The 27921-nt window shown below is 39.8% G+C and overlaps 1 protein-coding gene across 11 annotated transcripts in view; it reads right to left on the bottom strand.

Annotated features, from left to right (window-relative positions):
* The window catches only part of LOC126874906 (neurexin-1), a 598322-nt gene that overhangs the window by 235819 nt on the left and 334582 nt on the right, over positions 1-27921 (bottom strand). For all 11 annotated transcript variants that reach the window (XM_050637402.1, XM_050637400.1, XM_050637401.1 and 8 more), the window contains 2 exons: positions 11105-11263; positions 4591-4743 (listed from right to left, as the gene is read on the bottom strand). In XM_050637402.1, coding sequence (XP_050493359.1) covers positions 4591-4743; positions 11105-11263 — 312 coding nt within the window. The remainder of the gene's footprint in view (positions 1-4590; positions 4744-11104; positions 11264-27921) is intronic.

The raw sequence follows: 27921 nt of genomic DNA, 5'->3' as shown, positions 1-27921 counted from the left end.
TTTAAATTGTTAAACATTTCAATTTTCATTAACGTGTTTAACATATTTTTGAATAATGAGTTAACCAAACCATCCCGTGGTATTCGTCGATGGAATCCATCTAAGTTACAACTTTTATCTCAAATTAAATAAATTTCACGACGAAATTGAAAGCAGCTTGATAAACTCTACAGAATAAATAGACGAAAAACTCGGAGGACTTTGTAATAAAACAAACTATTTAACAAACCAGTTAACCGAATTTACGGAATTTAGTTTTAGAAATCTTTCATGGGGTTAGGTCGTGGAGCGCGAAAATAAGAGTATGCACGTCGAACGAACTGAAAGAAAGCTTCTGCTCGACGCATATACTCGTCAAACTGGTCGAATAAGAAAACGACACCGAGCTATTTCTCAAAACTTCACCACGACATAACCCTTCGATCTTGTCGCGTGTGAAACTTCACTGCAGGCCTCGTCTTTCAACAAAACAGTCGAAAAGCTGGAGTTGAACGTGTTGTCTGACAATCGTTCGACACTGAACGAAGAACAAAAAATTATCGCAACCGCTATAAACGCTGTAATATGATATTCCACGCGTCGTAGCCTCGCTCAAGATTCCCACGGGACGTTCGACAAAAAACTCTTTCGTTCGTTCTGCGCCTGTCGAAACTCGTACGCTGGAGCACCGCTGCTCTAATTCGTTGTTTGGTCGGTGATTATCGAGGAATTAGGTCGGCGCGAAGTCGATAACTGCGTTCGAAGGTGGCTCGCGTATAAACCACGTCGATGGTCAGCATAATCCTGGAACGGCCACGCTCGTAAACAAAGACAGCGCGACAGCAGCGACTGCGAAACGTGCTTCGAGGAAGCGCGTATCGGCGGCCACCTTCGCCTCGCCATAAATGGCAGCAAAGGGAATTTGCAATGGTAACGACGACGTTTCATGGTTTCTGAAAGCGTCTAGTATACGCGTGACTCGAGTTTCTCTGGGCCTCAGGGTCTCTCAAACTGTTTCATTGGAATTCTATGAACTTGGCCAAAGATCTTGTTAAACAGAATTTGAAGACATCAAGAAGAGTCCGAGGATTTGAACGATCTCTGATCTTAGGAATTGGACCGCCAATGTCCACGCAAATCTGTATTTTTTGCAGTGTGTGTAATTGCTGTTAAATAAACGGGCAGAACTTGAAGAGAAACTTGTTTTTCTGAGAAAGCGTTTGAAGTGCTGGACTCTGTGCGGATGAACCTAAGAGAAGGAAATAAAAGAGTGAACCGAGAGCAATTATGCAAATTTGTATGTTTATGAATGTAATTAAGCAGATGAAGGCTAAGCAGAGATTTCATGTAGCAAATACGGTAGCAAGTATTTTGAACATTCTACTTATTTTGCATATTATTCCAACTACAGCTACACCTTCTACGCTTTCGTTGCTCTTGAAATTTAACGTAAACGTATACTTAAGCTGGTAATAATAGTAAACGAAACACGAGCATCTTGTACAGGTTGTTCCAAAAATCGCGGTACGAGCGGCGGGGTGGTGATTTTACATGGAAAACTAAACCGAGAAAAATGGATAACATTTCTTCCTTGGAATATGAGATATTTCTGAAAAATGACGTATATTATCTGCAAGTTTCGAGGTAAGAAACTTTTCTTTCTGCTCGTGTTTGTGCCATCAAATTCCGAGCGTACTAACAACAGCGTTGAGGAACTAAAAGCAGACATTGTCTTGGCTTAGGAAGGTTTCAAAAATTCGCGTAATTCGCTGCAAGATGAGCATAATGATTTAGTTGCAGGAGTACAGTACTACTGTATATGCAGCAATTATGTTGTTACATCGATCAAAGGATTCTTAACAAGGATTGGTACACGTTGTCGAATTTTCAAGCTCAGTTTTCTCTAAATCGAACCCTTCAACGACAAAATGTTATTCCTCTTTCTCGACTCATTTCTCCGCGTAGGATCGCTACCCTGTCACGCTACTCTCCATTTCCATAGTTTGTCCGAATTATGAGGAACAGCACATACGTGAAATTAATATCCAGAATCGATAATTCGAATTTGATAGTCGGCCGAGTCATAATCGAGTAATTGGAATGAAAAGTTTGAGAAGCACTGAGGCCACGCGCAGAGAATGTTCGGAATGCTATGAAACGCGCTTGACAATCATCGTATGGAGAGTCATGAACCGCTGCTATAGACACTAAAGGGAAAATGGCGTTTCAACTGCTTTCTGCTCTTTGCCAGGCGAACCGCACCGCGTGATTCAAACGCCGCTCTGTTTAAATTTCCACGCTGGTAACGCGTCATTCGGTAAGGTCAGCCATTACGAAAATCCTTCGGTTCCTCGACTATACGTGTTTTTAAATTTGCCTGTAACAATACCGGCAGCGCGTTTACAAAATCATTCTACCTCTACTTCTGTTTGACGATCTGCTTTTCATTTTCTTTCTTCCCTGGAATCTTAGCGACCACGTGCTCCGAGAATTCATTTCCTTTCTCGCGATAATTTATGCGCCTACATCGAGTAATTTCGGTGACAATTTCGCATGGAATAACAATACGACGTAAGTTTGGTCGTCCGGAATTTATTTCTAGAATTTGTCAACGATGCCCGCGACGCTTGGCGACCTTTCGTGTTTGACGCGATATCATGGACGAAAGGGAATCGTAGATGAGACTTTATGGGTGCGGTAGAATGTCGATTATCGGAAATAATAGAGGGATAAATCGTTTCTTGTAATTGCTTTCCTGTATGGCAGATTTGCTAGACCAAACGTTCCAGATATTCAACGAACGGACGTAGAAGGCCGATGAATTATCGAAAGAGGGAAATTTGTAGAATATCCGATCGCGTCGTTTCCCTCGGACTAAAGGCATTGCAATTTATTTTAATCACATAGAATCGTAAGAACGGGTTTCTAGCCAAGCTACGAACAAATTGTCTACGTCATCTTTCTTCCATTTACTTCAAATTCTCAATGAGAATTGATTGTGAAATACAGCCAAATAAAAATGAAAAATCTTTCTACCGCGCGCTTATCGAAAAGTTCATCAACTTTGTCCGCTTTGTCAACTGTAACTTAAATCAACGCGAGCGGTTGGCAACTAAGAAATTGCGGATCTTGTTATTGTCATCTAATGACAGAATCCGCAATTACTTAGTTGCCAACCACGTGTATACGAAATCCCACAAATTTCGAACACACGTTCCGTTCATGCGATTAAACGGAGAACGTTTCTCATAAATCGTAGAAGTACCAGAGGTTTTCAAGCGAACAGATCGATCGAAATGTACATCGCGTTTTCATATCGCAGACGTAAGTTGATTTTTAATTTGTATCAATCGTAGTCGACTGTTCTCGCGGAGAAATTACATCGGCAACGAATGTGTCGTAGGTTGAAAAATTGCCAATAGACAAAATTTTCTGAACATTATCGTCGACAGACTATCGGTTGCTAGATCGTATCGCTTTTTACAGAAGCGAATGATATATAAAGACAGCTAGAATGGCAATTTTAAATTGACAGCGTGACAGGAACTCGAGTGAAACAACATCGATTCGAGCTGATCGAACGTAACATTCGTTGCATAAAGGAAAGCAATGCTGTCCACGTATGGTTCACGCTAGTTTCCAAATATAAACAACTTGGAACGAAATTTACATACTACGTTGTCACGAATATACCACTGCGTTTAGCTCGCACGCTTTTTTCAGCCACCGGTCAAATAATATTTACGTAATCGACATTCCATCGCGACCATAAAACTATTGTAAACTGTTCGATGTTTGTCGCCCGACACGATATCCGACCTCTGGAAATCCATTTCCAATCGACAATCTCTTTAAAATAGCATATTAATAACGGTAATACGAGAAACGAGAACTGTAAAATGAAATGGACGAAAGAGAGGAAGAAAAAGACTATGAAATACTTTAATTTTACTAAAACGAGCAATTTAAAAAATTAATTCGACGAGTGTCTGGAACACAAAGCGATAGAATATTGAAGAAAATGAAGAAATTAAACGCAAGACTCGTCGCTGGACAAAAACGAAACCTCCATGTGCAATAACATTTCCCCTTAAAAGAAGGAAAAAGAAACAATATATGTACAAAGTCCGCAATATGCAAATAACACGTAAAATAGGAATAACGTGATTGTTTATGGAAAAATAAAAGAACATAGAATAACGTTTTCTTCGTTTGCGAGCAAGTGGAGTTTGAAAATTATTAAAAATTAGTCGAACAATTATTTTTCGGCCGGACCCTCAAATGTACAACAACTAAGAAAAAATGAAAAACAGCGAAGAACAAAATAACATTAATTAAAAGGAAGAAATTAACGAGAATCGCGAGAGTTTATCGAAAGAAATAGCGGAACGAAGATTAATCCAACGAATGGCTCAAACGCAGAGTTAAAAAGTAGATACACCAGGGACTACACGCGCGATTCGTTCGTTAACACCATCAGAGAGAAACGAGCAAAGTAATTTTCTCGATGCTGCCGCCCCTCCATTCGTACTTGGCATTGGGATTTGTCGACGTTGCACGAGGGATATTTCTTATTTTTCATGACGAAATAATACGGCGGGAAATACTCACGAGATGAGAGTCCCTGGTGGTGAAGGTGATTGGGTCCGAGGCTCTGGGCTCCCGACAATGGAAATCCATTTTGCCCCAGGCGGCCGCGCCCGCGGCTCCGCTCCTGGCCGCGTCGATCAGCTCCATTTTCACCCCCTCCGCCACGAATTCGACCTGCAAAAAGGGTGGAAAAACATTTTCATTACATCGGCCGGGCTATCTCGATCGCGCCGGATGCGCTGTAACCGGATTTTAATATCGCGATGCAAAGCCTTCGGGGAACAAAGCGCGAATTTGGGAAACGCCGGTATTCGGGCATTATCGACCCGGAAAAAGCGTGTGCGTGCGTTTCGAGAGGAGGTTGATACGGAGGTTCGAGCGAAATTCATTTCGCCGCATCGTACGCGCCGTTCGTTAGTGTACGGTTACCTGTATGATAATTAGGTGGTCGGTAATTTTCTTTCTTGCGAAACATTCCAACGTTTGATTTTCCGGTTGCAAAAGATTTTTCAAGTGTAATGTAATTTCTATAGTGGAACAATTTCGCACCGAGGTCCTACGTTTCTCATTATATTTTCGGAAATGCGAATTTGCATAAAAATCCACAGCAATTTGTTGCAAGCAATTTTATGTTGTCAAATAATCGGCAATATTTCAATTTATTAACCAAGAGTAAAATATAATATACAATAAGAGTAAAATATATAACATGACAAGCTGGTACTTTGTGGGAGAACAGTTTGAAAATTCTACTACTTTTGTATTTGATTATGCGACAACGTGAGCGTCCCTCTCACAGTCTTGATCCTTAAAATACAAAGTTGAAGCATCCTGCATTTATCTTGTATTTGTGTAATAATATCTGTTTAGGATAATCTACGATTATTTAGGAATATACGATATACGAGGAGAATTTAGGATTATTTCAACACGGCTAAAGATATTCCTTTCGCGATATTTCATCCGCCACCGATAATCCCAAAGAATACGAAGCGAGAAGAAGAAAGGAAGAAGCAAGCGATAAAATGAAATCGTATCGCGGCTCGTAAAAATATTTCGACGTTTGCCTCGTCATTAAACGTTGCTTAGAAATCGAATGAAATAGCAACAACCGTAAAAGCGATAAAGATAGCAATGAGAATTTACGTAACAATAAGTGGACGAAGAGAATGGGATCGGATATCGCGTATTTTTGTTGCGAATCGCTGGACAGGTGAACAGGCTGAATTGAAAGATAAATCCAGTTACGAGATTATTAACGTACGCATTAACATAGTAATTACGTATTAGCCATGATTTATGTCTTTTATCGAACGCGGAGAATTGCGATTTAGTATCCGCTGGAGAGGCGAAATGTTATTTATCAGGAAGGTTGAAACCGCGGCGGATAGTTAAAATTCGCTCGTTTTTCTGTCAGATTTACGCGCCAGCTTTTTCATCCCTTGCATAAACAATGCAATCAAGCTAATTAATCGATCCACCGCTTATCGGGCACTAATGAAAAAAGGAAAAAAATGCTGAGGGGGATAATCGATCGATGTAATTGGTTGCAAGTAACGACGTTCAATGTGTTGGCAATTTTCGTTAATTTCATCGAAACGATGAAGGAATTTGCGGAGAGTGGCGTTTGTGTGAAACAAAATTACAAAATTTTGACAATTACGCGCATATGTTTATTATGTTATCGTATCTGTGAAAATATGACGATATCGACGTTCTTCTCCAGATACGGAAATTTTCACAACACCGATATTAATTTATTTTTGTAATAATTTCTTCTCCAAGGATGAACACCGGTTACATGTTAAAAAGTTAGGCGAATGTTAATGCTCGCTATCAGTGCACCGTGTAACGTAACACGATGTACACGATACGATTGCAGCGCTGGAAACTGGAACCTAAAGGCAGTTATTCGCCAAATGATACGTTTCTATTGTATTTAGCCTGCGCGTGGATCGTTCAAGCAGGCGAAGTTTCGTTACATCTTAGACGTATTTTCAAGAAAGTGCACGAATTCTATGGCGACTAGGCTGTGGATATATTTATTTATATTCGATACAGTTTGTAAAAATGTTGACAATTGTGGATCTTGATAGCGGAAATAATGTTACAGGAACACTAAATTTACACTTGGAATTAATATTAGAATAGTTATATATTTATTTTATGGACGATTGCTAAGATATTCATCGATACTATTCTATGAATTCTATGGCGACTAGGCTGTGGATATATTTATTTATATTCGATACAGTTTGTAAAAATATTGACAATTGTGGATCTTGATAGCGGAAATAATGTTACAGGAACACTAAATTTACACTTGGAATTAATATTAGAATAGTTATATATTTATTTTATGGACGATTGCTAAGATATTCATCGATACACACTTGCACGCGTCTCAGCATTTTCTTCCATACCAACTGAACACTTTAAATTCCTTTGTCTTCGAGATGCCGCGCACACACATACCTCCACACACTGACACCCACATATAAGTATCTCTACTAACGCATTTAACCCAGTGCAGCACAGAAAATTATACGTATCTCAATAAGAAAGATGCACATAAACAGCTAGGTGTAAATAAGTGTACAATTCTTGTGTCCTCGCAGTAGAACACTGTTTTGATTTCTAATGGCTCGCGCAATGATCTGACTGTAATTAAAAAACTGTTAACGCTGTCGAAAGAACATTTAACGAATCGTGTGTTCTTATCTACCATATTCATACACTATCCGATTAAGTGCAAGTATATTAGGTTGTCCGAAAAGTTTCTTTCGTTTGATAAGCTGATAAGTAAGAATTTCTGTTTTATATTATTTTATCGAATTAAGTTCGTTCTATTTCTATTATAAATAAACTAATATAAAACAAAAAACATTGTGCGTCTGTTATTTCCTGATAAAACGAAAGAAACATTTCGGGTAACCTAATATATTAAACTTCATGTCACTTTCGTGCTAAACTTTCACGTGGCTAGGGAAACGTAGAAAATCGGATAGAAAAATCTGCTCACTATAGAATGAGCATGTGTATACGAGTTTTAGGCATCGAAAATCGAGCTATAAACTTCACTTAGATGTGCCAGAAGCTTCTAGCGAACACGTCTATTGTACGTCCAACATTATCTTACAAAGTTCAAAGCGAATCGGCGATTTCGGCCAGGCGAACGTCTATGTAACGATCCTTTATGGTTGAAACGCGACGATCAAAGTGCTAAGACCTCATTAAGATTTCTGACAGACCTGTGACTGAATACGCCAACTTTGGCCAACATTAACGGACGACGGTATAGGCGAGCGAGTGAATCGGCTTGGCTATGCGAGTTGTCTCCGGCAAGTGGCACGAAACCATCGAAACCGCGACACACGGTATTATTTCTGAGCTGCTGGGCTCGTGTTTAAATTCCACTACAGAATATTCTAGCCGGCCATGAATTCGAATTCGCGCAAGTGAAATTTCCTGGCTGGAAAGACGATCCGAGGGAATGTTATTCAGCGAATGACGAACGTTTCTGTCGTATTTAGACTGCGCGCCTCGAACATTAAAGTAGACGCAGTTTCGTTGACGTGTTATACAGTGGCGCGAGTAATTGTAAATTGTAAAGGCAATCTCATTGTTCGATTTTTCGTAGAATTAAAGCAAAGATCGTTTATAGTGTCAAATTGTCAAATGTTTTTCCAAGTCTATCGAAGATTAAATTTCCTGTTGAAATTGGCCTCTTCGCTGCGTGAACAGCGAAACACTGTCAGTGGTTTGGCAACTAATTGATCGCGGACTTTATCATTAGATGATATTGACAAAATCCGCAATCACTTGGTTGCCAATGCAATACGATAAATCGAAGAAATAGCGCAGAAAATGTGTGCGTTTCTAATTATTCGCAGCACTGTATGAAGGAACTTACGGCGAGTAGATCGTGTTTCTGCGTATATTTGTACCGAATATACTTTGCAAAATGATGAACATGCACGTAGAAAATGGAATGTTCTTTCATCGATATTTCCATTCTCCGTCTGTGTGTCTAAAATATAATATAAATATGCATAAATATTCGCGATGAAAATTCCGCTCCAAATTGCTAATATCTGATCTTGCATGCTAATGTCGATGCATATTTTTGCAGAATGCAAATAGAGAAACGAAATCTGGATAAAAATACGTTGTGCGATTAGAAGATTATATAAATTCGTTTTCTACTTTGCATTTTTTCCATAGTCCATATGTTCTGCATACTTATGTGTACCAACATATGCAAAACATACTGTACATGCCTCGCACTTACTGCGTATGTGCGTAATATATCACCACGAGGCTATTTGTTAAAAAGTAGCCAACTTTCTATCTGATTCATTAGCTACGAAATACAACGTTTCTTGATGAGATATGCTGACTCGGTATCGTAAGCTTCACGCGGTCCTCATATATTTTGGAGGTGTTTTTAAGCGTTTATTTATTATTTTTCTTTTATTATTTAATTCGTACTTTACAATTTGTCCAGCTGGACATTTGCTAAATTTTTCTAGCTTAAACGAACATTATACGAAAACGAAAAAAATCAAATCAAGAAACGATTTAAAGAGAGCTTAGGAAAAATGGGAGAGTAATTCAAGTAGTTTCAGAATTTGGTAAATTCAATGCAACTGCATACGAGCCATAATAAAATCGAAAGGTAGTATACAAATAAAACTAAAGTATACAAATAATTAAACTTAGTAATTTTCTCCTGTGTATTAGATAACCTTTATCAGCTTCATGTGCTTCTAATTTTAAACAATATTAATTAAGTATATATTTCTGCCATTTCTTAGATATTTGTTAATATTCTCACAAAGGATGTAGATATTCCACTCCTCTTTTTTTATGAAAATTATACTGCAGACTTGCAAGGATACATATTTTGTATTTGTAAGTATACAAATAATTAAATTTAGTAATTTTCTCCCCTGTATATTAGATAAGCCTTATCAGCTTCATGTGCTTCTAATTTTAAACAATACTAATTAAGTATATATTTCTGCCATTTCTTAGATATTTGTTAATATTCTCACAAAGGATATAGATATTCCACTCTTCTTTTTTTATGAAAATTATACTGCAGACTTGCAAGGATACATATTTTGTATCTGTAAGTATACAAATAATTAAACTTATTAATTTTCTCCCCTGTATATTAGATAAGCCTTATCAGCTTCATGTGCTTCTAATTTTAAACAATACTAATTAAGTATATATTTCTGCCATTTCTTAGATATTTGTTAATACTCTCACAAAGGATGTAGATATTCCACTCCTCTTTTTTTATGAAAATTATACTGCAGACTTGCAAGGATACATATTTTGTATCTGTAAGAATCTTCTAAATCAACGACGTTGTACGATACGTTCGTTGAAATTAATTATCCTACGAATGCTTCTCACGTTCACTGTAGCTCTACAGAGTTGCGAGCGTTCACGCGCAGCTGTATCTCATTTCGTCCTGGAGATACGGACGAATGTTGGTTGCCTTTCAGCTCTCGCCGATAACATCATTTTTATGAACATTTATAGCCGGCAATTTCTTAGGAACATAAAATTAAATTCGAATGCTCCGGCTATTCGTGGCCAAGTATCGATCATCTCTTTGCATCATCCGTGCGTCATTAAGCAAATAATGCTATCCAACGGGGAAACGACAGAACCAGGATATTTCCCCGGAGAGATGGGACACCAGTCGAAAATCCAGTGGCTGCCGCGTTAAATGAAACTTTCGGCATCGTTCGGAAAAAGAAAAAAGAAAAAGAATCCACTCGCGTGACTTTCTTTGTACCGTCGTGTATCGAGCCCATTCTTTACTTCACTTCTCCACTGGAGAAAGGAAAAGACAGGGACGAGCTAGCTATCGTATAAATTTCCTTGACAAACGCACGCGCGTTTTAATATTTCACCCCTTTTCTGAATTCACACGAACGAGAATTTCCAACCAACAGCCGTGTTTCGGTAAGCGCTGCTTCTTGCATCGTCCGTAGTCGGAGCTTTCGCGCTTTCTTGAGACGCGATTCATTTCGATTATATAAAGTCAAACAACGATTATCTTAATCGTCGTTTCCGAAAACCTCTTCAAGTTCCAGTCCACCAAATGGAGAATTTTTATTATATTTCTCTGCATATTAATTCTTCACATACATTCGATTCTACGTGTGTAATCGTGTTAAGAGCCACGCGATAATAATAGTTTTAGTGGACTCAATTTGAATTCTTCAATTTAGCTGCTCTTCCAAGTACTCTTTGATCGTCGCAGAAATCGTTAACTACATAAAATCGCTAATTAACCTGAAACTCTTATAGAGAGGCTTGCTGAACCCGAAGCCTACGAGTCGAATAACGTTGAATTAGACTTATTTCCCTTCCGCAAGAAACTGCCGCTGTACTTTTCGATAGTAGCGTACCTTGTTCCGCGACTCACGGTCGGACAGTTACGTTTGCTAAATAAATCGCGGCAGGTTAAAGTGGATCACGCGGAACCCACGAACGAACGGATCTCGCTTACCTTCCTCAGGCATCCGACGAAGTTGTTGATCCCCTTGGCGCCCTGCAGGGATCTCGCGTCGGCGCCACCGCCCACCAACAGTCGATCGCTCGCCAAATGTGTGAACGAGCCCGCAGTGTGGCCGTGTTCCGCGTAAATCCCATCGACGATGGCGGACAGCTGCAACAAGCAATGGGGCCAAAGTTCGTCAGGGCTTTCTCGAAAGTTACGGCGGCGTCGCTGGCTTAAAAACCTCTCTCTCTCTCTCTCTCATTCACTCGATAGGTCCCTATTTTGGATTAAAGCACAGCCAACTCGGCCTGTCGCGAACGCGGTTTCGCGCGACAGATTAAATCTCATTGGTCGATGTCGGCTTTCGATTCAAAAGAATTCGCCTGGACACGAGTGAAATTTCGACTGAAATTTCGTCGACCTCGTAACGTTTGCTCTCCACGGGACAATTGCCGTGTACTCGCGTTGTCTATGCTCTTTTCAGTTGGCAATTTTTTCCTGCTTCTTTTACGTATTTTTTTTTGTTGTTGGGGATAAGATTTGTTTCCTTTTTCTATTTTTTGTACGATTAATCGTACAAGATTTGGGAGTGTAATTTGTAAAGAGAATATTTTTGTTAATACCGCGACGATTGGCTAGTCGCGGACGTAAACTTTCACGTGGAGGATTAACAATATTAGTGAAAGAGTACAGAGAAAGAACGTATTTCCTGTGTTTTACAGAGCAACAGTTTCAAAGCTCGCTACGTTACCGTGCAATCTCGTATTATCAGAATTCTCTTTATGTTTGTTTCTTGGAATAAATATATACGTGTTCCTTTACTCTTCCTGAAACTCTAAAAAAAATTTCGGTCATAATATTTGAATATTTAAGATATTAAAATATTCATGGGACAGTCGTCTACTCGATTAGGAATTTTTTGTGCTCCTTCTGTGCTTATTTTTTCGTCGTCGGAGATGAAAATTATAAAATAGAAGCTCTGTAATTTTATCCGTATTACTATAGTCCATTACAGATAATTTTATTTGCACGCGAACTGATTATAGACAATAAATTAGAAGCTGTAACAATCCTCTCTCTCGTAACAATTATTTCTTCGTTCAATTTATATTCAAGGAATTCGCGTGTATATTTCTAATTGAACTGTCAGAAATGAACCCTCAGAAGGAGAAACGAAAAGAAAAGAATATCGGCTAAGGAAATCGTTGCTACCATCGTTCTCCCACTTATATTACAATCCATGGCGTAAAGATAATTTATTTGCGGTACTTTGAATAATATCTTAGCTGTCACATACTACGCATACTACGCACACTAATGTAAAAACATGCTGCACACAATAATCCAAGAACGCTGCACGTTGCAGATTTTAGTCTGCAACGTTTTATCGAATTAGGATGTTAAATGATAGAACGTGATAGATGTTGCTTACTTTATACGTAATTTAATCTGCAACATCTATGTAGCGTATAATGAATTATTAAGGCAAAACCGCCGACGACAACCGTAAACCCAGTCTAACGAGAATATAATTTGCCATTAAGGAGGGTCAATCTTACCCTCACGACGCGGATAAATAGATTGAAAAGAAAAACGAGCGGTTGCTATTTCGTGTTGCGGTTAATATCTTTCTCCTTGCTCATTAACTATCCTCAGTCGAGGAACAAAGAAACTAGCAATTTTCACATCAACTTCGACCAGATACTATTCCGCGAACTGCACGTTAACGAATGCCTGAAACACACTAAACGCCAGAAGATAGAAAAGAAAAGACAGTTTATTTATTCCATAGAAAATTAGATAAGCATAAACGTTTCACGTTCCTGGTAATCTGCAACGCTCAACAAATATTCGAGAGTCAGTTGAGAAAAATGTATTACGAAAATGAACCACACGGGACGAGATTTATGGTCATCAGATGCAACACTATTGCCAGAACGCTGATCTACAATGTACACTGTAATGTGTTAATTACGCAAACACAGAGTATGTGTGGCTGTTGTAACACAAAATTAAATCGCAATGAAATGACTGTTTTATTCCTTCTTTGCCACTTCTTCGTGACGAGTATACTCGTCAGGAACAGTCAACTGGTTAGTAGCATAGATGCGTGTGTACGAAATATTGTACATGTAAACGTGCCTTATTTACGATTACGTGAATTGCATTAATTTCGCGAATGCTTCAGGCTGCAGACTGGAGTTTTATTGGAAAAGTGCTCGGCTATTTCACACGCATCATAGCTAGAACTTTATCAGAGGTCATAAAACATGCTGATGGTACAATTATCAGTCGTATGTCCGGCAGTTTTCCGCGATGTTAGGCGAAATATCGATAGCAATAGGACGCGATTTCGACTCTTTCGTTACTACGGCTGGTTATGGTCGTTTGTCACGAAACGATCTACTACTGCTTCGCATACAACGTTCATATTTTTTGAGATGCTTGCCACAAGAAATATGAATGCTTCTTCCCAATACACGGTGACCCAGAATCTGCATGTAAGTTCGTCAGACCGCAACGCTATACATCGTTCCATAAATCAACTCTTACGACTGCGCCAAAACTCATTGCCTCGTACAACAGAAGTTGCTGCTCAAACAGCTAACAATTTACTTGCTGCACGAGTTCTACGATTTCGCGCAATTCCAGTTGTTTCCTTTATCATAGTCCTGCAAAGTCCATCAATCACACCGGTATATTATTACAAAGGCTGAATATAAATATTTCGTTGAGTCGGTGAATGTCGAAAAAGGGATAGAAAAAGAAAACGAGAAGGCAAGTGCCAGCTTTTATTAAATTTTCACCGGTGACCCACTTTTTATTGCATTTTTTGGAATAATTAAAACAAAGATAAATTTCATGGACTGAAAAATGTTCAGACACGCGAGTGACTTGGATAACATCGTCCAGGACAAGTGTGAAAACATAATACAACAAATTTGGAAAAGTTGAACGTTATCGCGAAATATACTTCGATCTGTCGCGGTTTCCAGCGCGAAATAATACAAAGCGCGCGCGTTTCCAACGATCAAATTTCACCAGTTTGTTCTATGAGTAGAAATAAAAAAAAGAATGTTATATAATCGTAGAGCTGCAAACAGTTGTAAAAATATTGTAACGAAAAGTGATAGAAATGAAATTCAGAAGGCAAACATTCCGCCAATGGCGGGCTTTTCAAAAAATGTATCGATTATTTCGGTAAACTTTGCGTCTCGATTCCAACAAAGCAAATTGCAACGTTAAAAATTGCCACTACTACGGTTCGCTAATAATTTATTTATTACTCTACATTGCTATCATTAAATTAAATTACTTGCTAATTAATTTAACTAGTAATGGATTTTTTAATTTGGATTAATGGAATTTAACTAGTAGTGGATAGTAAAGTATCCAGCGATGCAACGTTAAACTAGGCAAAATTAAAGTAGCAAATAAACAGAAGTAACAAAACCGCGAATCAACAACAACTGGATCGTCGATCGCAACGACGCGTACCGCGAGCTCATCGGACACGAGAAATCCGACACGCGTCGACGATCTGCTGGAGCTGGCGCGCGAGAAGCAGACAGGAAGCAAGTGGCCGAGAAGTTCTCGGTGGAGGGCCGTCAGAATCGCCGTACAATATCCGACGAGGCACCGAGCAACGGTAAACACCGTAATGCAGCACTCGAGCTTGGCAGCCGCCTTTCGAGAAAGCTGAACGTTCCCGCCAGCCCCTTAACGAACTGTTCTCTTCCCCTTAATTTTATCACGCCGCCTCTCTCCATCTGCGGTGGATTTGTTTGCTCGCGAAGGAACGGCCAAGAGAAGATAAGAACCCGGGAATTATGAGGAGATCGCTGCTCGGCCGCTGGCCCACGGAAGAGCATCCTCCAGAGCAGCCTAATTACGAGCAACGAACCTCGTAGCTACCCCGTAAGAAGAAACCACCGTGGATGGCGTTAGAAGGTGCTGCTACGGTGTGGCAGGAGTGCGTCGAGGAGATCTCGCTCTCACGCTGTTCGCTTTTAACGGAAAGAGACTGCGAAAAAGAAAAAGGAATGGGATAACCGGCGGATAACGACTATCGACGCCTTCCCTTCAGCTCGTAATGGACTACTCGACGTTGCGCTCCGCGAGAAGAGCCTCTTGTCTAAATGCTAAACTTTATGGGGGCCGTCACAGTTTCCCTCGGTTGCCCCGGGCTTCTTCTTTGCTCAGCATGACGATAGTCGAGAGAAACGACAGCTCCAACGATCTTACGCAACGGATTTTCCGAGACCTTGTGCCTTTTTCTTCTTTCTTTGATTGGACGATCCAGACTTTTTTCTCCTTCTGCAAATTGGCATGAAAAGCAGCCACAAGACAGTAATCTCGTATGGGGCATTTTGGGGGACTCGGTACGTGGTCGTGAAGTGCCCTTTTCACGCGAGGCTTTGCCAGAGTTACGACAGTTCGGAGGAGAAGTAGCGCCGTTGCGACGATCTTGTCTGGAAGCTTTTGGATTTTCTATGGAGTTTTGGAAAATTTGCGTCGATTGGGATACAAGGCGGAGCAACCACTCTACGTGCCACATTTTGCACTTGATGTGGTAGTTTGGAAAATTATCTTGATTGCGATGAAGGATAGTGGTTGAGTATCGATTCTATGTGGAAGATTTTGCATTCTGTAGGCAGTTTTCGAGCTGGAAGTTTGAAAGGATTAAATTTCATTTGGCTATGGCGTCTCGTGGATTTGCGACGAATTAAACGATAACGCAATGGAATATTTAGAATTTGGATCTCGACGTCGATGAAGATATCGAAGCGTTGAAACAGAATGGAACAACGTGAAATTAAAGAACGTGTTTTATCGCGTAGAAAACACTAAACACAGCACACCCCTGGGAGGGGGTTAGCGAGGTAGAAACATTAAACGAGGGAATTTTTCGTTCAGTTTCACCTGTAAATTGATATAAATTGAAGACACGTACCTCGATTTCCTGCGTTGATCAATCTATCGGCCCAGAAAAATAATTATTTCGCTGACATTGAATTATAAAAATTAATTACCGCGCCTGTCAGCGAACACGAAAGAGACAATAGACGCAAATACATGTGATTCATCAGTGACATATTAAATCTTTAGGAAAAGACGAACAAAAAATAATATAAATTGTCCGTCAGATTGAATCCATTTATCAAAACGAACGTAACTAATTTAGTTAATAGCTCGTTCCAAAAGATTCGGAATTTCTAGCGTTTCGTTCTAGTCGCTTTGTCACTACGTCATGAGGTTACTGTCTTTCTGTTTATAGAAAACGATAATCATTTCATAAAATAGAAACCTAACCCATACGAATTTAGTAGATAAACGAGAGAAGATTTTGAAATTCAACAATGAATTTTTCTTTTACAAAAATTCCCCTTTTATTCGGTTTCGACGTTAGGCTCGCGTTCTTCGACGACTCTGCGTTCCATAGTCTACAAAATTTGATAAATTCGTCGCCTATTTTCGAGAAACGTATCTGCGAACCTAGCGAGTCACTGAGAACGAAAAAATCGAAGAAATTGGTCTCGCCACGTTTTCCTCGCGATTTTCCCATTTACTGCACGATAGTTGCGAGTTAATTCATCATCGGCGGAGCAAATTATTACAATAGAACCCCGAGAAGAAGCAAATCGGTACGAAGAATACGCGAAATTGCTTAAAATTCGAAACTCTTGCTTGGACCTTGCCGATTCTACGCTCGCCTTAAGAATATCCTGCGAGTGTACCACACAGAATTTCGTTTCCTGTTCGCGTTGGATTCTGAGAATTACCGTACGAAACACAGACCGGATTGATTGGCTTAATTAAAAAGTTTTACGCTGGTTTCGCCACGAGCCAGGATTTTCCTCTGGCTCTAAGCCGATATTACTCACCACACTCGCCGCTAACCTTCGACGCGATTAACCCCGTTGTTTAATTCCTCTGCGCGTGGAAAACAGTTACCGCGAAACGGCAAGGACCCTGTGCACACGCCGAACAACGTTGTTTCGTTGTTCCACTGAATTTGCAAAATCCGCAGCTGTAGATGTTCGTTTCAAGAACTGGCTACCTTGCGGACATTTTTCAAGCTCTTGAAAATTCATCGAATGTTACGAATCACACGAACCTAGTGTAATATCGTAAAGCAATTTGAATTAGACATCGGTCGAAATTAGAAAAAACCGTGTACGTCGTCCTTCTGTGGTTCGTTTACATTTAAGAGCGCCTATGTGACTAAAGTCACCTAGTTTTTACAGAGATATGAGAAAAACAACAAACAACGTTAGAGCAGGAGGACGGTTTCGTGTTTCAAGGAGGGACGACAGAGAGGTCAGAGTATGCGAGTTGAAAAGTGAGTGTGTTGCGAGAGTCAGAGTTGATAGAGACGTCGGAGAGTAGAGTTGAGAGAATTGATCGAGTTGTCAGAGTTGCTAGAGAGAGAGAGAGAGAGAGAGAGAGAGAGAGAGAGAGAGAGTGTTAGATTCGTTGTGACGAGAGTTGCCAAATAACTGTAAAGTTATTTGATATAGATACGAGTATGGCATTTAGTTTCAGTTAAACAAACATCGTTTTCTGTCCAATTTATATTTGTATATTTAATTCACTATTAATAAATTGTAAGTAATCGGGAAAAATGTATATCTTAATTTCCACGATACTACACTAGTTAGACTGAGTCGTCGATTAAGCTGCGATCTACGCATGCCACTTAATAAACAAATAGAATTATCTACGACTTAACGAAACGATCGAGTATTTAACTAATCGAATAGCACGAAACTGGAAAGATCTATTTACAGATGCAGATCATTTTATCTTCGCTCTGATAAATTTAAATTATACCATTTACGTATTAAAGGTAAAATTATATTACGCGTAACGAATGGGAAAATCTTCGACGAATTAATCGAATAAAATTACAATCGGGCAAAGCATCGACAAAACTATCTGTCTAAATCGTATAAATTCGAGTTTAATTAAAAACCGAAAGGGAAATCTGCATACAGATTGATAATCTTGTCAATTTATTTATTGATCGCGCAGTTTGAAAAATTGTACGGAAGGACCGTGGAATTTTCTATGGTTGGGAAACCTATTTTGTAAAATATTCTCATTCAACGACAAGTTGTTACTCGAATCGGGCGCGCCCTTACAACGCTGTATTCGTTCGCGACGACCAACCAAATGAATGACAATTCCGCTTCGTATTATCGTGGAAAAGTTACACAGGAAAGTTGTTATGAAAGCCGCCGCTGGAAAAGCTGGCGGGAGCACGCGAACGTCAGCGAGAGAATATCGAAGTTTATTTTAGAGGCCAATCGAAATTCGTTGGCAGCCGAGCAACACCACGCAAGTCGACTGTTCCAGGGTCGCACAGCTTTCAAGCTGCCTCACAATTAAAACTTACACGTGCCACAATCAGCGCGCGGCACGGAAGCAACCCTTGTCTCGAAACTTGGCAATATTATAGCCGTACAGACGACCGATCTTCCAAGTGGAAGTTCAGTGCGAGATAAGCGCAATCAACGAGCCCGTTCCTTTCGTAATTGCACGCTAGTGTAATGAGGTCGATGTTCGAGCAATTCCTAAGATTTCAACTTTCTCCGTGACAAGATAAGAAAAGTTTCGTAAACCTATTTAGAAATTTACGTCGCTTACTTTCTTTCATTTTCGTCCACTTGTTCCATTTTTCTTTTTTCTATAGTTGCACTGTCGATTATCCAAAGTATAATACGCAAGTGTAATGTCAGAAATCGTAGAAACTTGGCGTTGAGAGTCCTTTGGTCGCTTGTCTCCAAGCGATCGAGATCTTCTCGCTAATCATCGACGATGGAAACTCATCCGGCGCGGTGGTTAGCGAGAAATTGGATGAAATGGTCGAACGGGAAATGGAATTGCCGCGGCTCTTTGTCGTTCTACCAAATTGCTGCAAATTGTTACCATTTTTTATTTCTGTTTGTCGCGGAATGTATCGTCGAAATGAAAATGGCCGGCGGAGTGCAGGGGCGTCGTTAAATCGGCAAAATTACACGGGACAGAGGCCGTTCAGAATGATTTTACACGGCGGTCGTGCCATTTTAAATACTCTGCAATTTGTATAAAATCTCGATTTCTCGCTAGCAGCCGACTTTCGTTCGAAAGAGAACAAAATTTTCCCTGCAATCTCGTCCATTTCGTTTTAACGCGTAGTTTTCAACCGTAAGAACAGCGACGCCCTCTTTCCTTTTTTTCTCTCTTTCTTCATTATCTTTCGTATCATTCGAAAATCCGATTACAAGCAACTGGTCAATGATTATTTGTCCGACCATTTTCACGCCAAGTTGTTTCATTGGATGTACGTAACTTGGAATACTAATCACGTGGCAGATTCACGAGATTAGAGTGAATAATATAGAGCAATTGTCGCGAAAAGATAAGAAGAACATACAGAATACAATTATTTCGTCCGAGGCTTAGTTTTCGAGAAAATCAAGTTCGAGGATTTATCAAGTAGACTCGAACGTGGCCAATTCTAAGCTAAATAGGAGAAAATAAATCGCTGGAATTTTATTCTACGTATGAATGTAAATCAAAGATATAAAATACAATTTTCTACCAATAAAACTTGCAGCTTTGGCCAAAACTTGGGGTCCGATAAACAGAGTGCAGGACTCCTGTACACTTTGACAAGTACCAGTCATTTTCACTGCTATTGGTATAAGTAGCCTTGGTACAAATTATTTTCAGTTTGAATACATAAAAAGCAAAATAAAATTTATTATATTATTCTTCCAGTTATCGTTGCAAAAGTCATTACATTGCAACACGAAGTAGGAATTTGAAAATAAAATTGTAAAAGCAGTCGATTTGACTGTTGTGGCATTTCTAGCGTTAGTATCTAGCGATTTAGCGATCGATCCGAGATTTTCGTGATAACTGATATCGTCATATCGAATGATACGCGGTAAAAATTTGAAAAACGAGTGGCAAGTTGTAGAAAACGAGGAAACTAGTTAATTGGGGTCCGATAAACAGAGTGCAGGACTCCTGTACACTTTGACAAGTACCAGTCATTTTCACTGCTATTAGTATAAGTAGCCTTGATACAAATTATTTTCAGTTTGATTACATAAAAAGCAAAATAAAATTCATTATATTATTCTTCCAGTTATCGTTGCAAAAGTCATTACGTTGCAACACGAAGTAGGAATTTGAAAATAAAATTGTAAAACCAATCAATTTGACTGGTGTGGTAGTTCTAGCGTTAATCTCATCGAACCTGCTGTTCCAACAGATCTTACCGTCTCCCTATCGTAGAAAATCGCGAAAAGTATCGTCGCTTTCGCAATATCTCTGCCAAGTCTTATAAACAAAATGCGCCAGGAGCGCGTAAAAACTAAAGAAATGAAAAAGCTACGACACCGTAACTCGTGTTATAACGCTGATATCCATAAAGGGGAAGGAGTTCTCGATGAACTCGTTCGACTGTTCGTTTTATCTAAACAACCGCGCGAAGGAGCATAAGCGGACGAGAGGCTGGAACGATAATGGCGGTTATTAAAGCGCGATTTTGCAGGGATACGTTGGCGTTCGAATAATTTTATTAAAGTTCACCGATCAATAGCAATGGCGGGACGATTCGCGCGCTGGAACGAACCGCTGGAAAATTGCGATGCAAAAGTCGTCGAGGTCCTCCGCGAGCCGTATTTTACGATGCCGTTAGAAAGCGGCGATTCTCGAGTTTTTTTACGCGGTTTTTATGCGACCGCGGTTCGCCGACGTTGCCTCGACGGAAGAACACGGGGGAAAAAACAAGTCTGCGAGAATTTTTCCCGAGCTTTGCTCGTATTAAGCTCGTTTACAAAAGCTGGTCTCGCCGCTGCTTCGGCCGCCCTCTAACCGAAGAAAGCCGCTTTGTATACAACCGTCTTGACACGCGATTCAATTTCCAGACCGCTGGAAAAATGTCGCCTGCGAGACTATCTGCTTATTTTACGTTTTTCCAAAGTTGGCGGAAATTCGCAGATCACGTGGTTAAAAATTGCGTTACTTTCGTCGCTACGTTTGCTGGCGCGCTATTTTTATTCCCGCCAGTGATTTACACGGATAAGGATAATTCCTCGCGATTTTCTTTATGCGCAAAACGTTTTTGAGTTTCAAATTTCGCGCTCACAGCGATTCCTCGGCTCGTACATCGTTTTTGTGATATTAACTTCCGACATTAGGCTGTTTCAGATCGCATTTCTCAGCGTTTCGACGTATGAAATTTCTGTGACAATAGAAAATTGCAGTCAATTATCGTTTAAACGACAAGTGGCCTAGTTTCACTGGTTTTAACGTACATTTAATTACGATAACATTAAATTAAAAAGTAATTTACTGGTCGATCAAATTTCTGATAAATCCTTCGCTTATTCTTCGGTTCCTCACATATTCCATTTTCTGCATCCTCATACGCGTTCGTCTGCCAGCTAAAGACATCAGCGAATGGCTAAGTTGTAAATTGCAAATTATAGGATTTTCCGCCTTTATTATTAAAATTATTATTGCTAAATGAACGTGTAAAATGTACACTGTTATCGCATATTACGTATGGAAATTCGTTGGCATCAAATTTTCCTGCTCGTACGTACCGTTGCGCATGGTCGAAAAGAGCGCAGTTATAATAAAAGGGACAAAATAACAGCAGCTACGTTTCTCATTTTTTAATTCCCACATTTCGTTATTATTCTACGTCTATTTTTTATACGAAACAATATTATCTTTATTTCAAAGCCAATCTTCCTTCCCTCGCGGACCTCGCTGTATATTTTCTTCTTTCGATATCGATATTTTCTTCTCACCGACTGTTTAAAATTGCCACGCTACTCGTAATTCTGGAAAATCAACCGGCACGAGAATCGACAGCAATCAATTTCAATTTCATCGAATGTCCAACGTGGCCGTATTTTCAATAAACTTTTCCACCCTTCACCTTCCACGCTGTACCAGATAAGAGTCGACCGTGATCCGTTATTGCGTATACCGTTTCAGGCAAACGTCAGCTTTCACGTGTCACGTTAGCTTTCGGGAAATCTTGCTCGACAAGTAAATCGCGTTAATCAATTTCCTAGCGACTACGTTTGACGTTTCTCCGCCAACTTTTTCCGCCGTCCGCAGCGCAAGACGTGCCGCTGCTATACACGTGTCCCGCTATCGTTCGGTTGTGCGGAAAGTCAGCGGCCAGGCGCAAGGAAAGTCGAAAGTTTTCCTCGTAAAATCAGCATTCGAGTGTTGTATTCTATTTTTATTTTTAACGATATCTTGCCGCCGGATGACGCTTCTCTGTTTCTCTCAACGATAAACGCGTTCGAGCCTTTGTAGACGTCAGCGTGGTCAGCTTCGTGGAATCGAAGAGCTTTGGAAAAATGAAAACAGAGGATATTTGGAATTTATCACATGACGTGGAATATCCAAAATGAAATATTCTTTCGTTTAACATTATTACCAGGCTGTGGATATTTGTGGATTTTTGCGAAATTAAAAGCTGCACAAATACACGCGAAGCATGTAACGCGCGGCAATATCCGAAACAGGGAATTTCCTGCGATATTTTCATATTTGTTTTATCGACGGACTACCTTTATATTCGAAAATACAGGAAGATGGTAAAAATCCGCGGTCCAATTATTTCATTAAAAATCCATTGGCATCTCTTTCATAAATAAAACTGCGTTCGTTGTGCCTTTTTCCCTCCTCTTCAAATTTCCCTCCGCGAACCTATTCAAATTCGCGTTCCACTTACGCACCGATAGATACTTTTCCGTTGTGACCGACAGAGTTCACCTCTGACCTTTTCGCCGAGCTTTCGCCGTAAGAGCCGTTTAACGAAAGAAATATCAGCGACGAGTGGAATTAATCGCGTTAAGCAATTTTCCAGACTGCGGAGGCGTCGCCGCGGCATCGCAACTCCGATTCCGTAGGTGGACTGCTGAATACGAATTAGCGAACTCGAATAGAAACTGCGCTATCCGATGGAAAACAGGCGGAATGGAGAAAAGCGAGAGGAGAGCCGAGAACGTATGGCTTTGCGGACCAAGTAAATTACAGCGTTGGGCTTGCAGCGTGCAGCAGTTTACTTGTTTCATTAATTCTCCCTCTTTCCGCCTCGTGCTTCGTGTTGCTGTTTTCCTTGCTTCCTCTTTTTTCCTTCTCCCCGCTGGTTTCCTTATTAGTTACGCTTTTCCCTTATTACCCTGTCACCCTTTTACGGGCTTCGTCTTTGTCTCGTCTTAACGATCCTTCCTTTCCACTTTTCCTTCCCGAGTCTCCCGTAGCCTGCTCGTACTTTTTTCGAGCGTCTGCCTTTCCCTCTTCAATTTTACTTTTGTTCGTCGAGCAGGAAATTTCGTTCAGGCTGTTTGCAATTTGCTAAACTTAAGGCTAACGAGGCTATGAGTAACTGTAAGGGTTGCAGAAGTATATTCCAGGTTTGTGCAAGTTTGTGTTTCAAGTATATGGAGAAAGTAATAGCACGTGGCGATCAAACGAGTATTTTATAATTTCCAATGGAATTTGACGTGTTTTATCGACCTCAAGCTTCGTGTAAAGCTTCTGGTAAATTTATTATCGATGGTCTGTACGCTAATTGGTTTCTTTGGCGTAGAAAAGTTGCTGCCAAGTTTTCGTACAAACGTGATAACTACGCTGAGATTATTTAAAGTCCAATTTTATATAACGCCATGTCACGATTAGATGTGAAATGATCGTGAAATCATTCAAGAGAATTAAATGGCAATTTTTGTGAACCTAAGCACTTGGAAATGTAAAAATATAGTCTAATTTTATATAACGCCATTTCACAATTAGATGTGAAATGATCGTGAAATCATCCATGAGAATTAAATGGCAATTTTTGTGAACCTAAGCAATTGGAAATGTAAAAATATAGTCTAATTTTATATAACGCCATTTCACAATTAGATGTGAAATGATCGTGAAATCATTCAAGAGAATTAAATTTTTATGAATTTTTATGAACGTAAACAATTGGAAATGTAAATGTGTAAACTGTAATGCACACAATTGGGCCTGCAACGAAATAAATTTTCAACATTTTTGCTTTTTAATCCTCTTAACAATCCCCGTTTAACATTCACCGCTTATAATTCTCGTGCCTGGAACCTCGAGTTTCCTTCAGTTTCGCTCATCCGCGTCATCCATTGCTTTCCATTTCGCGTCACTCATTTTCACGCCTCCGCGACACTCATGCACACCCTTCCACCATTTCTATCCATCTCTTATTTATCTCCATTTTCCATTTCATTCGCCCGTTTCCATCTACCATCGGTCTCGGCCATCTCGTCCCCCTTTCCATTTCTCCTTTCGCTTCCACTTTCACGTTCCAGCCTTTCGTTTGCCGTCCTGTCGTCAGCTACCCATCTCTTTCCCCGGCGGCTTGTTTTTCAGCTCTGCCAATTTCCAAGTCGCCTCTTTCCATTTTCCATTATTTACCTCCGCCTCCTAATTCTTTCATCCTCAAATAAACCTGTCATTCTCTAATTTCCCAACGTTCTAAATCTTGCGTCGCGCTCACTACGCTTTCTAATCTTCTCATTCGCCAGCTCTGTTACTCTCTCGCTTTAGCGTTCACTGTCTTGTTTGGTCTCTAGATCTCTTTGACAACGTAGATTTATTTGATTTTCAATTTGGATAATTTATCCAGTTGGCTTATGAATAATTGCCACGTTTCCACACAAATTATCTCTTGTTATCAGAAGATTTTCCACTGCCAGTGGCGCGATAAGTATCGAAGTACGAAGTCTATTGCTGTGTACGCGTATCGTAATTCGCTAAAAAATCGCCAGTTGAATTGAGCGATTGAATTGACCCAAACCCAAACCCAAGGCCAATACATATTAGGTTGTCCGAAAAGTTTCTTTCGTTCTATAAGGAAATGATAGACGCACAATGTTTTTTGTTTTATATTAGTTTATTGAATTATGCACGACCATAATAATAGAAATAGAACGAAATGGACCATACCTAATGCAATAAAATAACGTAAAACAGAATAAATCTATTATCACCTTATGAAACGAAAGAAACTTTTCGGACAACCTAATACGTTGATGATATTCTCTTCTAACTGAATTATAACAGACGTTTCTCACAACGTTGCATGCGCATGTTACGCCTGTCCAATTTTCGTTTAGAAATGGAAGATGAACAAGCAATACTGACGCGTGCATAGATGTGCCACAGACGCACATCTATAGGCAGAGTTCAGTGTAGTGGTATCGACACTTTTTCGCGAATATCCTGGAAATTAAGTCCAGTCCTTGTAGGAAAAAATGATTGAAAATGTCGATTTCTGCAACATACAGAGAAATCATGAAGATCGTAGCGAGCTTTCCTACAGTTTCAGCAAAGTTGCTAAATTTATGCGGCATATTATGACGTTCAGCATTTTCCACTCCTTCGATAACTTCAGCCCAAACTGTGTCAGATTCCGCCTGTATGTCTTGGCAGCCGTCGTTCTCATATTTTCTTTCATCTTGCCCAAGTATCTGGTCCGCTGTGCGGTTTTTCATACTTTGGTTGACGCGAGGAATAGCGCGACCATGTTCGGTAATCGCAGCGCGCTTCCACACGCGGCTACGGTGAACGCGTCGCTGGCCAGAAAATATTCGCGAGCTCGGGCGAGACGAAATCTCTCGACAGCGTTTTCTCTTCGTGGCGCGATTATGCTCGCGGCCCGGCATTATTTGTTGCGCCTGGAAACGACCGACAGGGAAAATACGCCGGAACCCGGCCACCAGATTGTGTAGGAACATGTGTACGTAGATGGGAACGCGGATGAAGCCACGACGAGACGAAGAATTGCAGAGAAGAATGTTGGAGGCTGCACGTTCTTCGCACACTTGGCACCCGTGTTCTTAATCTTCCTGAGGTATCTGCGCCACATTCTTTCAAATTCTAGGTCGTTTCTCTTGAATTGTATAAAATATCGTTGTTGATCACCTTCCAAGTTTTCTCTGCTATTTCTATCCGCTGGTTCGTAACTTTAACCCTTTACGCTCTTACGTCGAGTGTCACTCACCAGACATCAGTTTTTATTTCAGCAGCTCCTTCGACAAAGGATAACTCTGTCTATAAGTTGCGCGTCTGTGGCAGTGTATACGTCAGCATTGCTTGTTCATCTTCTGTTTCTAAACGAAAATTGGACAGGCGTAACGTGCATATGCAACATTGTGAGAAACGTTTGTTATAATTCAGTTAAAAGAGGATATCATCGATGTATCGTTTTTTTGTGAAACGCGAAGAAAAGCAGGATTGCATCCTGGGAATTGTATGAAGGAATATCATACACTTAAAAATTAGGAAATACGACAATACTGTGAATAAGACTGGCATTTGAGTGAATTTCTTTCTTCCTTTATTTATTTCAATTGTTTTATTTTTTAGTTCAAGTAAATTTCAAATAAAAGCGCGAAATTGAAATAAAATTCGCAGTGTAACGGGTGAATATTTTTCGTGTTTGGATATTATTCTTTCCCCTGCCGTTACAAACTCGATGTTTCAGCCCAGTCGAAGAGGAAGACACAGTTTTAAACAAATCTGTACAACTAGTTTTTAAGGATTTTGAAGATTTCATATTCTGTCGAGAAAAGAAGTTCGAGTGCCTGCTAAAACGCCAATGTGTGTTCCTTTTGTCTCTTCTTTTTGTCGAGTTGCTGTTAAGTAACGTCAAAATTAGGCTTCGAAGAGAACAGTAAGAATCTTAGAGCAGCCAGCATCTTGAAGAAATCAAGTACAAATATGTACAATTAATACAAATCAAAGTCACGGATAATTAACTACAATTAACAATTGCACTAGCCTCAAACAGATCGGAAGATCTTTAATTTCAGGTGTACAATTAAATCTACAATTCTGCGAATGTTTGCCTCTTGTCTCTTCTTTTTGTCGACTAGTTAACAGCAATGAGGAAATTAGGCTTCGAAGAGAACAGCAACAATCTTAGGCAGCCAGCATCTTGAAGAAATTTAGTGCAAATATGTACAATTCATACAAATCAAATTTCAAAAACAATTCTACGTCACGAATAGTTAATTACAATTAACAATTACACCAGCTTCGAACAGATCGGAAGAACTTCACGCTTCTCAACGTCATCTTTAATCTCAGCTGTACAATTAAATCTACAATTTTACAATTTTACGAATGCTTGTCTCTTATTTCTTCTTTTTGTCGACTAGTTAACAGCAATGAGGAAATTAGGCTTCGAAGAGAACAGCAAGAATCTTAGGCAGCCAGCATCTTGGAGAAATCAAGTACAAGTATGTGCAATTAATACAAATCAAAGTCACGGACAGTTAACTACAATTAACAATTGCACGAGCTTTGAACAGATCGGAAGATCTTTAATTTCAGGTGTACAATTAAATCTACAATTCTGCGAATGCTTGTCCTTGTTTCTTCTTTTTGTCGAGTAGTTAACAGCAATGCCAAAGAAAGATAATCGTTAGATATAATTAAAGGCAATATAAGAGATGTAATCTGGAAGTCGTCCAAAGCCGAAAGGCATGGACTAATATTAAATAAATAAAGTAGTTAACAGCAATGAGGAAATTAGGCTTCGAAGGAAACAGTAAGAATCTGAGAACAGCCAACATCTTGGAAGAAATCAAGTACAAATATGTAGAATTAATAGAAATCAAATTTCAAAAACAATTCTACGTCACGAATAGTTAATTACAATTAACAATTACACCAGCTTCGAACAGATCGGAAGAACTTCACGCTTCTCAACGACATGTTTAATCTCAGCTGTGCAATTAAATCTACAATTTTACGAATGCTTGTCTCTTATC

This window comes from Bombus huntii, chromosome 17 (assembly GCF_024542735.1).
Source record: "Bombus huntii isolate Logan2020A chromosome 17, iyBomHunt1.1, whole genome shotgun sequence".
In the NCBI taxonomy this organism is placed as follows: domain Eukaryota; kingdom Metazoa; phylum Arthropoda; class Insecta; order Hymenoptera; family Apidae; genus Bombus; species Bombus huntii.
This window is presented reverse-complemented; position numbering and strand designations above follow the sequence as displayed.